The sequence below is a fragment of the Peromyscus eremicus genome, chromosome 8a, assembly GCF_949786415.1.
Source record: "Peromyscus eremicus chromosome 8a, PerEre_H2_v1, whole genome shotgun sequence".
Classification (NCBI taxonomy): Eukaryota; Metazoa; Chordata; class Mammalia; order Rodentia; family Cricetidae; genus Peromyscus; species Peromyscus eremicus.
Genome location: NC_081423.1, coordinates 100,275,260 through 100,292,379, shown reverse-complemented (window position 1 = coordinate 100,292,379; position 17,120 = coordinate 100,275,260). Strand labels below are relative to the sequence as shown.

The 17,120-nt window shown below is 47.7% G+C and overlaps 1 protein-coding gene across 1 annotated transcript in view; it reads left to right on the top strand.

The window, feature by feature from the left end:
* The first annotated feature begins 743 nt into the window (after positions 1–743).
* Cyth1 (cytohesin 1) overlaps positions 744–17,120 on the top strand; it is an 88,988-nt gene continuing 72,611 nt past the window's right edge. Inside the window, exon 1 of the mRNA XM_059272220.1 lies at positions 744–873. Within this exon, the coding sequence (XP_059128203.1) occupies positions 852–873 (22 nt within the window). The 5' untranslated portion in view covers positions 744–851. The remainder of the gene's footprint in view (positions 874–17,120) is intronic.

Here is a 17,120-nt window from a genome sequence, read left to right as displayed (position 1 = left end):
AAGTGTCACTTGTCTAGAGTTCACACACAGGACAAGGTGTTCCCTAAGGGCCTTTCCAGATCATTAGTTGGTGCTTCCACTGATTAATTCTGCAGAGACTTCCTGGGGAATAAATGTTTTAACCTCCACAAGAACAAGCCCCTGGCCAGCACTGCAAAGGAGGACCAACTGTTCCTCCCAGAACAAGCCAAAGAAAGCCCCAGAGCCTGCGAATTGAGGCTACTTAGGTAGCGAAGCCTGAAGTTGACATGTCCTCCTGTGAAACTGGACCCAGGTAGGAAGCGAACTCAGATGAATTTAGGTAACTTCCTCCTCGGCAAGCTGGAGTCCAAAGTGGATTCAGCTTGGGCCACCTACCCTTCGGTGGCACCCATGACCTCGGGTCTCTGTAATCAGCCTGCTGGCTGGACTGCCCGCCTGGCCAGTAAACCACGCCCGCGGCCTACGCACTCTTGTGAAACTCGAAACCCGAAACTCTGCTCCGCCCCACGGAGGGTAAGGGGCGGTGCTTAAAAGCGAAGGCGTGGTTTAGGGCGGGGTCCCATATAGGCTGAGCCTACGGTGCCGCGCGTGCGTAAACTCAAGCCAAAGAGGCGTCCGTAAACACTTGGTTGGAGCCGGCGAGGAGTGGGGAGCCTTCACGCACGCGCGCTTTCGATGGGGGCGGGACCTTATGCCGGGGGCGGGGCCTCTGGTGGCGCGTGCGCAGGCGCGTGCTGGGCAGTGCGGGCGCGGCGCGGGGGGCGGGGCTCCGGTTCTCGGAGCTGGCCTGAGGGGCGAGCTGGTGTCTGGCAGGACTAAGGCTGCGGGAGGTCAGTGGCGGTCGGGGGCCGGAGCCGGTCGCCGGCGCCATGGAGGACGACGACAGCTATGGTGAGTGGAGCCCGGCCAGTCCGCCGTTCCTCTGTGCGCTTCCGCCGGCGTCCCCGGGACCCGGCGCGGGGCGCGGAGCTCTGGGTGGCCGTAGTGCGAGGGCCCGGGGGTGACTGGCCAAGCGCTCGCGGGCTTGAGGGTCGCCGGGGCTGAGGGTCACCCGGACCTTAGAGTCGCCAGGAACTGTGTCACCCAGGCCTGAGGGTCGCCAGGAATTGAGTGTCACCCGGGACTGAGGGTCACCCAGGCCTGGAGAGTCCGGGGCAGGGGTCTCCCGAGGCTGAGGGCGCCCGGAGCGGGTGGTGTTGAACCCGGTCTGACGGTGTCTGGGACCAGGGTTCCTCGGGTCTGAGCGTCGCTGGGCCTGAAGGTTTCCGAGTCTGAGGGTCCCCAGGAGGGGAGTCACCGGGGTTAGAGGGTCTCCGGGGCCGGGGTAACCTGGGCGCTGAGGGTCGCCAGGGTCATCAGGATGCCGAGGAGCCCCGGAGCGTCGAGGGTCGCCAGGGCCCGGTGGCTGGGGTCGGAGTCTCCCAGGCGAGTCGCCTGCTACTTGTCACCCGCTTGGCTGGCGCTGCGACTGGCTGCGAGAGCCGCACGCCTGGCCTGCGTTCCCTAGTAGTTTCCGGCTCTCCGGAGTGTTAGAAGTTATGTGCCCCATCCAGCTCTTTGTTCCGAGATGAACACGAGTGGCCTGACCAGGGCCTCTGAGACGGGGACCTCGGCCAGGTTCGTGCTGCTGTCGCATTGTGAATTAGCTCCTGGTCCCCACGTCTGTCAGTCAGGGCCTGACCACACTTGGCAAGGAGATCAAGTTTGAGCTGTTGCCTGCAGGTAGACGGAGGGTAATGACACCAGTTCATCAGGACAGAAACAATTCAGATTCTTCCGGCTAACCTTGCTGGTGGTCAGCGAGGGCTCTGGTCCCTCAGAGGGTCTGCAGTCTCAGGATCTGTAGAAGGTTATTTGAAATGCTTTCCGTGGTGTTAGCATTGTGTCCAGGAGGAATGGAAGAAAGGATGGCAGGTAGAGCAAGTGGCGGACTTTTCTGGTTTGGCAGGGAAGTACAGATGGGGAACTTGACGTGCTTAATGGAGCCAAACTCTGGTTTATTGCCTCACAGGCTGCAGCATTGCTTCCTTACACTCTGCCATGGCGGTATTAACATGCCAAAAGGGAAGCACGTTAGGTCTTTGCAGGTAAGCAGTAGAGAACTCTGACCTGGTGAAGCCGGGAGGGTTATGGCTGACAGCTTGACCCTGAGCTTTGAGTGTGTGAACACTGGCTGAATGTTAGAGGTGTGTGCCTGTTCAGTGGAATACAGGCCAGCCTTTGCTGCCTTCCAGGTAAAAGAATGTGTGCCTTCCTCTGTGACTGAAAAGCAGCCCCCTGCTGGCAGCCCCCAGGAGAGTGCTCATCCCCTTTGAACCCTCTGGTTTTTTCTTCTGCTGGAAACCTTCGCAAGCTTTACCCACTGCTCCCTGGCTCTTGTCATTTGTTGCCTCTGGGCCCCAGTGTTCTGCCTTGCTTTGTTCCTGCCCTCCCCCGGTGTTAGTGCCTGCTGGGTGAGGCGAGAGACTGCTGTTCTGGTTGGTTTTAATAGCACCTGCTTTGACTCAGGCATGACTTCTACTTGGAAGGGAGAAATGGGAGCGAGCAGACTGTTTTAGTTCCTGTTTCTGCCGTGGACGGAGGGGCTCAAACCCAAATTTACCATATAGTTCTGGAGGTCGCACTGGGCTGATACCAAGATTTCATTAGGGCAATATTCCTTCCAGAGACGGGGGGTGGGGGGGAAGTCAGCTTCCTTCCCTTCAAGCTCTGTAGCCTACTTGCTTCCCTTGGTGCATGGATCCCTTCTGTCTCTTGGGCCAGTGGGTAGCATCTCTCCATTTTATCTACCAGCTGCCCTTTCATGAGGACACTTGTGTCACACCCACCTGGATAACCCAGGATAAGCATTGTCGCCATTCATAACGTTCTTTTACCATGTGAGGAAAAACACTTTTTAAAGATTTGAGGGTTAGGACAGTCACATCTTTAAATTTTTTTATTACATTTATTTATTTATTTTATGCATATGGAGGTCAGAGGGCATCTTACAGGAGTTGGTTCTCAGCTTCTGCTCTGCTGGTCCCGGGATCACACTCAGGTTGTCAGGCTTGTCACCAAGTGCCTTGACCCACTAGGCCATCTCGGCATCTCAGATGTGGGCATGTTTGCAAGCCAGTTTAGGAGAGCTGCACAGGGTGTCCCTTTGAACACCTTTACATCTTTTCATTTGGGAGGAACTAGAGGGACTAAGCACAAGAAACTCAAGTATCATATAGTATAAAATGATCATGGCTGAGGGAGTCCGAGACTAGCCTCCCTTGCTTTTTCCCTCCCTCCTTCCCTCCCCTCCTCCCTCCTGCCCTCCTCTCCCCTCCCCTCCCCTCTCTTTCCCTCCCCCTCCCTCCTTCCTCTCCTCCTTCCTGTCCTCCCCTCCCCTCCCCTGGCCTTGTCTTCTCTAGATCCGCTTCTCTTGCTCTTCTCTTTCCTTTTTGACTTGGAGGAGCACCTCCCTCTGATGCCTGGGCTGGCCTCAAACTCCTAGGTTTAAATGATCCTTCTGCCTCAGCCTTCTGAGTAGCTGGCGCTACAGTGTGTCTTTGTGTCTGGCTGAGCCTGCCAGCTTGGTTTGCTTTAGTATCAGAACTACCCGTTCCCCTTAGAGGCTGTGCAGAAAATTGACTTGGACCAGTTTCCACATGTTAAGAGGAAACGCGTGCTGGGGATTCATGGAGCACATAAGCGTGCTCAGAGCCTCCATTGTTTTCTTCCAGATGAACTTCTTAAGCTGTAATACTTAGTTTGTGAAATAATAATCAACTCTTTCATGTGGCTTTGACATTTTTACACACAAATGTTTTAGCCAGATTTGCCCTGTGTTTGCTCCGGTCTGCCCTTGTGTTGGCCTTGGACCTTTACCACCGTTCTGTAGGAAAATGCATTTGGATTACAGAGCTGTCGGTTTGGTACTAAAAATGAAACCTTTGGAGCATAGCTCATGTATAGTATGCTGAAGACAGAGCACATATCTTAGAGGTTTGCTGTTCAGTTAAAGGAACTTTCAAAAGCAAACAACGAGGCCTGTCTTGACTGCAGCCTCTTTAGTATTTACCAGGCAGAGATCAATTGATAACTACACCTATGCAGGCTGTACCTTTCCTGGCTCTAGAAAGATCTGTGATGGCACCTGGAGTCTGCCAGACAGTACTGTTGGCTTATGGTTTCAACTATGTGTGTTCAGGAAGAAAAAAAAGTGTAAACTTAGATTCTGTGTACATCCTGTCTAGGACATAGACACTGGGTCTGAATGGAGTCAGATAGGGCTCTGAACACACAGCCATGTGAGGGCCTCCCTAGAGCAAATCTTCACCTTGCTGCACAGCAGTGGTGATCAGGTTGGGGCTAATTCCTGGAAACAAGGTCTCATGGAAGCCGTGCTTGTCACAAACTCACATGTCTCTCAGGATAACCTTGAACTCTGGTCTTCTGCCTTCACCTCCCAAGTGCTGGATTACAGATGTGCACCATTCTCAGCTTAACCTCTTTTCTAAGCATCATGTCCATATAAGTTTAATTTTGTTTGTGTTTAATGCATATGACTGTTTTGTCTGCTGTATATATGTGCACTATGTATGTGCCTGGTGCCCTTAAAGTTTGGAGGAGGGGTCATATCCCTGGAACTGGAGTTACAGAGGGTTGGGAGCCACCATGTGGAGGGGGGGCTAGGAATCAAACCTGGGTTCTCTGCAAAAGCTCTTAACTATGGAGACAACTCCAGCTACCATATAATTTTTTTTTCTTGAGACAGGGTCTCTTTGTGTAGCTCTGGCTAGCCTAGAACTTACTATGTACACGTGGCTGCCCTTAAATTTACAGAGATCTACCTGTCTCTGCCTCTCTAACACTGAGATTAAAGGTGCGTGCGCACCACCATGCCTGTCTTCCCCATATAAAAATTTAAAAGGAAAGCCCTTGGAATCTGCCCTTTATCATAGCAAACACACATTGAATACCTTGTTTCTGCTCCGTTCAGATGGGATTGCTTAGGCAAACTGTCAACAGGTAATTGATCTTTATGTTCAGGAAAGCTTTCAAGTGAACTGAAAGGTTATCTCTTGCAAAAGCAGTCTACCAGATATCCTGCATCCATCCAGCTCTTGATGTGCCTGTGACGTCCTTCGGGTTGAGCTCCTGGATCCGGTGTAAGCAAAGTAGAATCAACTTTTAGTTAGATTATCAGTATTTAAGAAGAGTTGAGACAATCTAGGTTTCAGTTTCTTGGTATAGGGTGAGCAGCGAGGTAGGACATACAGGAAAATAGTTGCTTTGCATAGCATGTGGAGATTACTGAAGTGCAGCTGCTCTCTTGGTGTCTCTAGCCTTGGCTCATGAGGGAAGTGTACAAAGCATACTCAGGGCCAGGATGGGGAGATAAGAATAGATACAGCACCCAGGGCTTCCAGAATCACCTCTCATCTTTTCCTTCCGTCCATCCATCTCCTGTCGCCATGGTCACTGAAGACTGCCAGGATCTGACCTGGTTTTTATGCATGGTTAGGTGTGGTGTCTAAAGCACAGAGGTGCCCCAGGAGAAGAACCCTGTGGTGTGTGGACACAGAACTGTCCTGAACTGTGGTTACTGTGGGAGCCTTGCCACAGGAGAAGCATGGGCGTGAAGGGCGGGCATGGAGGGGTAGTTTGTAGCAAGTCTGTTGGTGGAGCAGAGCCTCCGGACAGTTGTAACCTAATTGTATGTATCCAGGGCTCTGATAGGCACTTCAGGGAAAGAGTTGTAGAGTAGAAATAATCACTGTCAACAACAAGAAACCCATATGTTGTACTACAGCTGAAAGGAGAATTTATATCTAGATATAGGAAGAGCTGACCATGCTGTACAGTGAGCCGTGGGGATCCATGAAGTTAGAGGATTGTGAGCCACGATGTGAGTTCCAGGAATCAAACCCAGATCCTCTGCAAAAGCAACAGTGCTCCTAACCACTGACACATCTCTCCAGTCTCAAGAATAATTTTAAAGCTGATTTTCTTATTTTTATTAATTAATTAATATTTATTTATTTATTTGGAGCTGAGGATCGAACCTAGGGCCTTAGCGCTTGCTAGGTAAGCACTCTACCACTGAGCTAAATCCCCAACCCTGATTTTCTTTAAAGGAGAAAAAAGATAGAATTAGTGATTTATTTCCTTCCTTCCTTCCTTCCTTAACCTCCCTCCCTCCTTTCTTTCTTCTCTTTCTTTCTTTCTTTCTTTCTTTTTCTTTTTTGGTTTTTCCAGAGTTTCTTGGCTATCCTAGAACTAGCTCTGTAGACCAGGCTGGCCTTGAACTCACGGAGATCCACCTGCCTCTGCTTCCTGAATGCTGGGATAAAATGTGTGTGCCACCACCACCTGGCACTTTTTTTTTTAATTTTTATGTGAATGGATGTTTTGCCTGCACGTACCATGTGCGTAACTGGTGCCTGATATAACTAGAATTACTGATGGCTGTGAGCCACCATGTGGGTGCTAAGACTTAAACTCAGATTCTCTGGAAGAGCAGGTGCTCTTAACCACATTTTCTAAAATGCTGACGCCTTAAGAAAGATATTCATATTTCTCACCGTTGGTTGATCTCCTAGTTTCTCTGAACACTCAAATAATTGGCTCTTTCCTTTTAAGGGCCCACTACCTTTCTCATCAGTGTATATATCCTGACTCCCCAGTTCTCAGGTTTGAAAACAAGAATTTTTTTACATTCACAGGGTTCCCTACCCAAGGGAAGACTGACTTGGGGATTTGTGTCTCCTTCCTGACTCTGACCTCAAGCCTTGTAACCTGATTTCCTGTGTCCAGGGTTGTTCACAGGGCCTGGGCTCCTGCCAGGCCTCTAGAAACTCTCAGGGACTATGTGTAACAGCCTCTGAATGTGTATTTTGGCAGGATCTCAGCTAACTCTAGATCTTGAGAGATGTGGAATCACCCCATGCTTCTCTTGGGATAGGCTTAGATGTAGTAACAGAGCCGTTTAGGGTGACCTCCCAGTAGTGATGATTTCGCTTCAGAACCCTGGCAGGATGAGCACCTTCCCATGGCTGGTCCTTAGGAAGAAGGCGTTCCCTCCACCCTCACTTGGAGCAGCTTCTGACAGACTTTTCTTTGTCCCCACATGAGAGAAGAAACGGACCTTAGGAAGTGGATCTGGGAGTGAGGGAGTGGAAATGGGATCCATGGCTCGCCTTTGCTCTCTGCAGACAGTGAGGTGCACAGTGTTCTGGATAGGACCCGGAGCATGTGGCATTTGGAAGAGAGCCTTTTAAAAATTTTTAAAAATTTTTTGTGCCTCTAGAACAGACAATGGGACCTAAGATCCCGTATAGGCAGCCTAGCAAGCACGGAGGAATAAGAGCTTGAACCAAGTCCCTTCTGGCCTTAATGTGCAGAGTTTGGGGTTTGCTTTCACTCTCCATCCCAGACGGGGTTTCTGATTCTCCTGGGCATGTTCCACCATATGTAGAACCACTTTTCTTTGTTCTTCTGTGATCTAGTTGACTACTTTCACTGTTTTCAAATTTGGTTACACACTTAATGATTTGGTTTGAAAAGAACAGTTATGCAAATCGAGAGCTTTCCTAGAAATGTAAGACTGCCATAGTTACATATTCCTGAGTTGATGTTAACATGTCAGGGAGTGTAAGTATATTTAGAGTTCTTTTTTTTTTTTTTTTTTTTTTTTTTTTTTTTTTTTTTTGCTTTTTCGAGACAGGGTTTCTCTGTGTAGCTTTGCGCCTTTTCCTGGAACTGACTTGGTAGCCCAGGCTGGCCTCGAACTCACAGAGATCCGCCTGGCTCTGCCTCCCGAGTGCTGGGATTACAGGCGTGCGCCACCACCGCCCGGCTATTTAGAGTTCTTGATGCATGGTGCCAATTAGCTTTTCTAAAGGACTGTACCAGTGTGCCTCCTTCCTAGCCGTGTGGGTACATGTACTCATAAGTGCAAATAAGCCTGGTGGGGGGTTAGCATCTAAGAGCTGTTCAATTAGAACTGATGTAGTGGTCATCAAAGGAGCCCTCATTAAATCTGTTGATTCCTAGCTAGGCTGGAAGTTTTTGTTTTGCATCCTTGTGTGTCATGAGCTGGCTATAGGACAGTGGGGCCTTAACCAAGATGAACTCTTTTTTTTTTTTTTTTTTTTTAAAGATTTATTTATGTATTATGTATATAGTGAGTGTTCTGTCTGCAGGCCAGAAGAGGGCACCAGATCTTATTATAGATGGTTGTGAGCCACCATGTGGTTGCTGGGAATTGAACTCAGGACCTTTGGAGGAGCAGCCAGTGCTCTTAACCTCTGGGCCATCTCTCCAGCCCCTCAAGATGAACTCTTAATGGCCTCTATCAAATCAGCTGATTTACATATTTTGCTAATGCGGATATTTTAAGCATGGGGAAAGTAGATGTCAGTTCTGATGGGAGCTTGAGCCAGATTTTGGTCAGTTTTAGTTGCTTTGAACCTGTCACTGATTTTGTTCCTAAAATTAAAAATTTTCTGTCTTATAGTGTTATACCTCTGATAAAGTTCAGAATCTTTCCTTTAGAGCAGTGGTTCTCAACCTGTGGGTTGTGACCTCTTTGGGGATTGAATGACCCTTTCATAGGGTCATTTCATTTATTGGAAAACACAGATATTTATATTATGATTCTTTTTTTTTTTAAATGGTTTTTCAAGACAAGATTTCTCTGTGTAGCTTTGGAGCCTATCCTGGAACTCACAGAGATCCACCTGGCTCTGCCTCCCAAGTGGTGGGATTGAAAGCGTGCACCACCACACCCAGCTATGATTCTTTTTTTTTTTTTAATTTATTTACAGTTAATATAGTACACATGGGAAACCCTGAGAATTTACCAACAAATTACAACAAACTTTGAGACCTAGTAAGTGACTCAAGTCGGCTATAGGGTATAAGGTACAGTCATCAATTATAGACTATAATAATCAATTATAGAATATAAGGTACAATCATCAATTATGGAATGTAAGGTCCAATAATCAGTTGTAAGAGAGTGGGGATGCAGCACAGTACTACAGTACTTGCCTTGCATTCTTTTTTTCATTCAATAACTGTATTTATGATATTCATTAATTACATTAATTGTATTGATTTAGTACATTCATGACATGTCCTGATACTACTGTCCGTTTGTGGGACTTTTCCATCACACAGATCAGAGATTCTGTACTTAGGAAATCATTGCTCTATATTCCTTTCTTCTCCATCTTGAGATAACGTCTAATCTTTCTGTCTCTATGAATTTGTATATTCTATATATTTCATGTAATACAATTCTATAGTATTTGTCCTTTTTTTAATGTAAAAACATTTTATGTACAACTCCAGGAGAAATAATACGCAGATAGCTTGAACATAAAAAGAGGTTATAATTCAGAAGTCCAGGGTTATTTGAAACTGGAAAATATTTTCTCTGTAGAAAATAATAAAAATGATAACATTTCCCAGTAAGCCCTTTTAAGCCAAATAATAGCTGAATTATACATATAAATATTGATTAGATTCTGAGATACAGAAGAAACCTATCTTCATCTGTTCAGAGAGCTATGTTTTACTTAAGTTGTGTAAGTGAGATTCCTATTCATCTTCCCCTTCACTGTTTGATTTATGGTAGACATTTTTCTATAGGCTAATCCATATGATTCTTTAATAGTAGAAAAATTACAATTATGAAGTAGCAATGAAAATAATTTCATGGTTGGGGCTCACCACAATATGAGGAACTGCATTAAAAGGGCTGCAGCATTAGGAAGGTTGAGAGCCAGAACTCTAGAGGAAACATTGCAAGTTAAATGGATGGTTAGTCTGGTTTTTGATGACAGACAGCTCTGTCTGTCGGTTTGTAGGCATGGTACTCTCTCCTTTCTGAATGTTCCATGTGTCAAAGGAGACCCTTTTGTCAGATAAAGTTTTGTCTTACCTGTTTGGAGCACCCAGAACTAGTAGGATATTACTCTCCTGTACAAAGCAGGTGATGATGGCCTATTTTTTCAAGGGTGTGGAAGCAGATTAGAGGTCACTTAAGGGCAGGGCAGCCCTAACCAGCAAGCGTCAGAGGTTGGAGAACCTGAGCTGAAGATCCTTGGTGGTAGATCTCTCCTTTGTGCCCTTGACCAGGCTCCCTGCCACACCCAGGCCCCAAGAAGAAAGTCCTGCGGAGTGGGCTTCCCAAAGAAAGTTCTTGCCTGAACCTGTCCACACTGCATCCCCAGCCCCAGCTTGGTTGTCTGTCTAATTAGTGTTGCTTAGTTTCAGTTGCAATAATAGAGGCCTGGAGGAGGTGGAGAAGCATTTAGAAATGTTCGAGAAGTGAATCCCACATCCTTTCAAACTGCCTGTAATGGTGTTTTGCTTCTCTTTGCCCCAGCAGATGGGGGCAGCAGGGCTTTACCAGGTCATTGTTCAGGGAGGGTGATGCCAGTGTTCCTGCGGTGGTTGACTGGGACTTGCAGCATGGGTCAGGACAGCACCTCCTGCCTGCCATGTGCTCATGTGCACTGTTTTTGATTAGGGGTGGTCTTTTTTTTTTTTTTTTTTTTTTTAAAGATTTATTTATTATATATATACAGTGTTCTGCTTGCATGTATGCCTGCATGCCAGAAGAGGGCACCAGATCTCATTATAGATGGTTGTGAGCCATCATGTGGTTGCTGGGAATTGAACTCTGGACCTCTGGAAGAGCAGCCTGTGCTCTTAACCTCTGAGCCATCTCTCCAGCCCTAGGGGTGGTCTTGAAGGTCTGTGTAGTCCTTTCTGCTGTTGCTGTGAAGGGTGCATTGGTGAGAACCTTTCCTGGAGACATCACTGGTCTATTTCCAGTAGCTGGTTTTCACTGCTTATTTGGTCAGCAAGTAGTAGTCACTGCTCTGCTCCACACAGCCTAGGTGTCAGGAGGGTTTTGGACCTCAGAGAAGGACATGGGCATGAAGGCAAGCCATGAAGGAGCACGTGAGAGTGGATGTGACAGGTACTGCACTGGGCAGGGGAACTGCCATAGAGAAACTGCTTGGACTTGTTTAGAAAGGTCATGTGATCTAAGTAGATGAATGTGGCAAACACACTGCAGGCCCAGGGAGAGGTAGGCCAGGAGGCCTGAGCTGCAGGTGTGGTGTGTGCCTGGCAAACGCTGGAGGGAGGAGGCCTGAGCAGCTAAGAAGCAGCAGGAGCTCTGTGTGTGTGTGTGTGTGTGTGTGTGTGTGTGTGTGTGTGTGTGATTGTGAATGTGTATGAAAGTGTGTGTGTGATTGTGAATGTGTATGAAAGTGTGTGTGAGATTGTGAATGTGTGTAAATGTGTGTGTGAGAGACTGAGTGTGTGTGTGTGAGAGAGAGCGAGAGAGTGTGAGTGTGTGAGTGTGTGTGTGTATTTTTAAAAGATCTATGAGTTAGTCTGGCACAGAGGGCACAACCTTCCATGTGGAACATGCTGAGGGCCTAACTTGGGGCAGGAAATAGAGGAGAGAATAAATACAGTGATGGACAGGAAGTGAACAAAATTTGGTTCCTAGTGCTTGGGAGGGCACAACGTTGAAAAGACGTGAAGGAAGAGCCAAGGTACTCCAGTTTCTAACCTTGAGTGACTGCTTGGAGAACCCCTGGATTTTAACCTTCTGCAGCAGTGGACATCCTGCAGGAGTCTTTGGAACTTTAGACAGCTGGATTTGAATGAAAACTGAGACTATGAGTATATGAGTGGGAGGCGATGCCCAGGGCTGACCTCAAAGACTCCAACATGGCGCCTCAGGCACAGTCCTGCTGATGGGTATGAGAGAGGAGACTGAAGGTACAGGCATGCCATGCTTCAAGCAACTAGACTGTAAGTGGAGAGAGTAAGAGGGTGGGGAGAAGGCAAACCAGGAGCATGCTCAGTAGCTAGAGGTGATGTAGAATGGAGAATGCTTTTTGCTTTTAATTTGTAGCCCAGGTGGCATTGGACCCCCATGTAGCCAAAGGTGAACTTGAACTTCAGCCTCTATCTCCTGAGTGCTAGGATGACAGGTGTGTACCCCTCCACCTGGTTTGTGTGGTGCTGGGATGGAACCTAGGGATTTGTGCACACTAGGCAAGCACTCTACTAACCAAGCCACAGCCCCTGCCCATAATAGAATAAAAATACCCATTTCGGTAGTTATTCTAGGCTAATCTTGGGTTACACAGTGTTCCTTTGTGCTGGGCAGTGACCAGTAGGAGTGGCCTCTGATTTTGTTTCCCCTCCTGTGTCCTGTGTGTGGCAGCTGCAGACTGCATGTGCTTTTGGAATCTCTTCAGCATGTAACTTTCTCTTGAGTTCTGAGTCTCTGAAACATAATCTCCAACAACCATAATGACTGAAAGTTGGATGTTGAGTTTTTGCAAATTCTGGTGATTTCAGCCTTGACCAGACTCCCTTGTCATCTGAAATCATCGTGATAGCTCATGGCCTCTCCATTCTGAAGTCCCTTCACATGCCATTAGCACCTTCACTTTGTCACCATTCATTTACCATCCTGGGTATTCAGGCCTGAAGTCATCATGAACAACCCCCACCACACACACACACACACACACACACACACACACACACACACATCATCATCATCATCATCATCATCATCATCATCCTTGAGAATGCCATCCATCCACCTCCTTTGAGATGGGGGTCTCTTGTTGGCTTGGAGCTCACCATTTTGGCTAGGCTGGCTGGCCAGTGAGCCCCAGGGATTCCCTGCCTCTGCCTCCTAGCCCTGGGATCACAAGTACAGACCACTATTTCTAGCATTCTTATGTGGGTCCTGGGGATCAAACTCGGGCTCTTATGCTTCAAGACAAGCACTTACGGACAGAGCTGTCTCCTCCTCCACCACCTCTTCTCTCCCTCCCTCCCTCCCTCTCTCCCTCCCTCTCTCCCTCTCCCTCTCCCTCTCCCTCCCCCCCCCCCCTCTCTCTCTCTCTCTCTCTCTCTCTCTCTGTCTCTCTCGGTCTAAACTATTTTCCGTCTGTCTGTCCATTTGTCCTTCTGTCAACTTAGATGAACCATCCTCTCTCTCTGCTAGGGCACTTGCTTGAGAACTTAAAAATACAGATCCTGCTTTCAAAAAGCTTTTAACTTGGGCTCAGGGTGAACTGAATGTTTTCGAGAGTGCGTGAGAGCTGTGACGGTGACAGGGTCGAGGCTGCGAGGCCTGCAGGCACCTGGTTCCCATCCTGTTCCGTGTTGAGGGAGCATTCCTGATTGGGGTTACCCTGTGAACTGCTTCACCATGGTAAGCTGCTGGCGTCATGCACTTGCGGTTTAATCCCCACTGAGGGATGGAGCGTTGCAGGATTGTTGTCAATGAGGGCCTTCCTCCTCCTTCCTATGTCCTCTTCTTCCTCCCCATGCTTCTCCTGCTCCCCTCACTCTCCCCCGCCCCTCTCTCTCCCTCCTGACATCACCAGGACCATGCTGTTCTTCCAGTGGATTTGCACTGTCCTTGACTCATTCTCCTTGCCCATACCTGTTATACACATTTTATTTATTCTATGCTGTATATGCTTTTTTGAAAACCCACTTTTAAAACTTTTTTTTGTCTTCCCCTCATAACTGGGCATAGATAGTTCTGTGTCTCAGCATGGCCTGTATTGCAGGTTATTGAATCATTTATATTGAAAGAATTGTTGTGACTCTTAGGGTTGAAGTGTTTGTGGGGTCACAGGTAAAGGTAGTTTCTGTCTCCTAAGACTCCTGGGTCATACTAATTTGGCCCATGACCTCTTAGAGGCTCTGGCAAGCAAGTTGGTGTAGTAGCATCAGGGTCATGCAATCTGGTCTTGGATTCCCTGGAGCCCAAACACTTGAGGTTGGTGGCTGAGCAGCCAGATTCAGGGACACCTAGAGCCTTGTGTGGCAGAAGACAAAGGTTGTCAGTGGAGGAACAGAACAGAGCCAGGTAGTTATAGCTCCAGAATCTGTGTAGCTGAGCTCTGACTGCGCAGCTTCTGGAGGAGAAGCAGGCTTTGGTGAGGGTCATCAATAGGCCAGAGAGCTCAAGCGTTGCAGTTAAGAATGAACTTTGGGGCTTAAGTTCAGAACTGTGAAGTAAAAACACTATCTGTGAGGGACTTCTGCAAAATCAGTCTTGTGTCCCCTGGCACCATAGGCTGAGCTGTGGACTGTGGGTCTCAGGAGCACATCCAGTGCCCTGGAAACACTGCCATCTTGTTCTGATGCCTCTTGGTAGACTGTCACTCTTGTGAGGATGACTACCTGGTAATTGGACTGAGTGGATGGAGCTTTGGAGGAACTTGCTGGTACTCTGACAGCCACCTCCTGCTGCTCTGATTTTGGCTGGAGAGTTAAAGAGCGGTTTCTTCTTTCCCTGTTTTCTATCCACTGCTGAGATATCTTACAGGCGCTCTCTATTCAGATTGCAGTCACACAGCATGGAGGAGGCGAGATTCTGCAAGGATGGCTACGGGTAGACTTGGAAGGTCATCTTACAGTGTAATGGCCCTCCGACCTCCCAGCCTAGACTCTGCCTCCAGAGGAAGCAGCACTTTGGGAGTGTACCACAGGGCAGCAGGAAGGCTCCTCTGTGTCTGGAAGGTCTCAGAGGCCCAGTGGTTCCTGCTGCCGTGACCTCTGACCCTGCTTGCCTCACTCAGCAGACAGGACTTCCTCTCTTGTTACCTGACCCAGCCTACAAGTTTAGCAGGGCTTGGCACATTGGCTCTAAGTTTGTTGACTGAATCCTAAAATCTCTGCCCCAGTCTGTTTCAACATAGGAGCTGAAGTCATAGGATTGCTCACGGCAGCTGTGAGTCCCACTTAGAACCAGAGCCCCTTGTAGCTTGTGCATGTGACTCGCTTCCCTCTTCTCTGGGTCTGTGGTCTGTCTGGAGGTCTGGTTCCTGATGCAGCTGGCTGAGGGGCAAAGCAGTCAAGTCTCACTGTTGGCTTTTTGGGACAGTGAGGAGGCACTTTATGCCTTTGATTTGCTTTGTTTTGTTTGTTTGTTTTGAGACAGGGCTTCTCTGTGTAGCCCTGGCTGTCCTGGAACTCGGCTCTGTAGACCAGACTGGCCTTGAACTCAGAGATCTGTCTGCCTCTGCCTCCTTCTGTTGTCCTTCTGTCAACTTAGATGAACCAACCTCCCTCTCTGCTAGGGCACTTCCAAGTGCTGGGATTAAAGGTGTGTGCCACCACTGCCTGGCTTTGTTTGTTTGTTTTAGACAGTGTCTAACTATGTAGCCTCTGGCTGGCCTGGAACTTGCTATGTAGACCAGGGGTGGTCTTGAAGTCACAGAGATATGCCTCCCTCTGCCTCCGGAGTGCTGAGATTAAAGGTGTATGTCCCAGATCACTTTGTGCCTTTGAGATTTCAGTACAATTTTTTAAATGGACATTTTCTTGAAAAATATGATTATTCTATACTTGAAAGATGATTGTACCTAGCTGGGCAGTGGTAGTGCATGCCTTTAATCCCAGCACTTGGAAGGCAGAGGGAGGTGGATCTCTGTGAATTTGAGGCCAGCCTGGTCTACAAAGTGAGTTCCAGGACAGCTGGGGCTGTTACACAGAGAGAAAGAAAGTAAGAAAGAAGTGTGTTGCAGTTCACGGGGAAGGGCAGTCATAATCCTTACAGCCTGCACTCTGTGGCTCATCAGAGTGCTAGGTCAGAAAGGTGTATTGTTGCTACCCAGCCCTTAAGATGTTTCTGTGCTCCCTTCCAGAATAGAGCTAGTTCTCTTCTGTTTTCAGGCAGTGGAAATATCTCTGAACAATGGGCCACATAGGAAAAGGAGTTCCTTATTCTGGAAGGATGTTGTTTGGTGATTGTCTGTCCTTTCCCTACATCATGTGGACACACTGTGGAGGACGCAGGAGAGTGTTGCTGTGCTGAAGGCTCACTTTCTGCTCTGAATAGATCTCAAGCCAAGTTTTTGCTAAATACTAGTGTCCTTCCCTTTCTGGACATTGTATTAACTTCCATTTTCTTAAACATATAAACTTGTGTGCACAGCATTGTAATATGGGGAATTAAACATGTGCCTCTCAAAAGTATGTAACATAGCCTCAAAGATCAACAGAGAAAAATGTGGTTCTCAGCACATGTGGCTCTGAAAGGGCTCAGTCAGCTTGAGGGAGTCACAGTGATTTTCTTATGCTATCATATCCCTAGGCCAGTGCATTTCTACACCAAAACAGGTCGAGTTTCACCTCCTTGCAGCCAAGGGCTGTTGTGAAATATTACTTTAACTATGTAAAGATATGTGACATTTGTTTATGTTGCAGAATATTAATTTAAATATGTGAAAGTGTGTTACACTTGTGCATGCTACATTTGTTTAACAATGTAGAGATGTGTTGCTTTGCCTGCCTAAGGCACCTGATTGGTCTGATAAAAAGTTGAACAGCCAATAACTAGGCAGAGGAGGGGTAGGCGGGGCTGGCAGGCAGAAAGAATAAATATCTAGGCTTGAGAGAAGAGAGATTGAGGGAGAAAGAGAGGGAGACTTCCAGGGCTAGCCAATCAGGCAGCCGCCAGCCAGACACAGAAGAAGCAGGAAAAGTAGGACATACAGAATGAAAGGAAAGTAAAAAGCCCTGAGGCAAAATATAGATGAAGAGAAACATGTTAAGTTCTAAGAGTTAGTGGGACAAGCCTAAGATAAGGCCAAACATTAATAACTAATAATAAGTTCTCTGTGTCATGACTTGGGAGCTGGTTGGTGGCCCAAAAGGAAGCCTGCTACCAAGGGCAGAAGGGGAAGGAGCAGATCCCAGGAGAGCTTGTCTCCCTTGGAGAAAACAAGGACCTCAGTAGTTTGGATTTAAAGGTGGGAAGTGCTCAGTCTTGCTGCCTGTGTGTTCTGGAAGCTGGGCATGTGTTGCTGAGTGGAAAGCAATCCATAAAGCCCCACCCATTGAGAAAATGACCATTTCCACTCATACTTGTTCCTGCACTGAAACATTTCTCTTCTTAAAAATATGCCGGAGTATATCACTCTTTAAAAAAAAAGCCAGACATGGTGGCACACACCTTTAATCTCAGCATTTGGGAGGCAGAGGCAGGTGGATCTCTCTGAGTTCCAGGACAGTCCAGTGTAATAGGGAGCTCCAGAACAACCAGGGCTATACAGAGAGACCCTGTCTCAAAAAAAAAAAAACCAAACAAA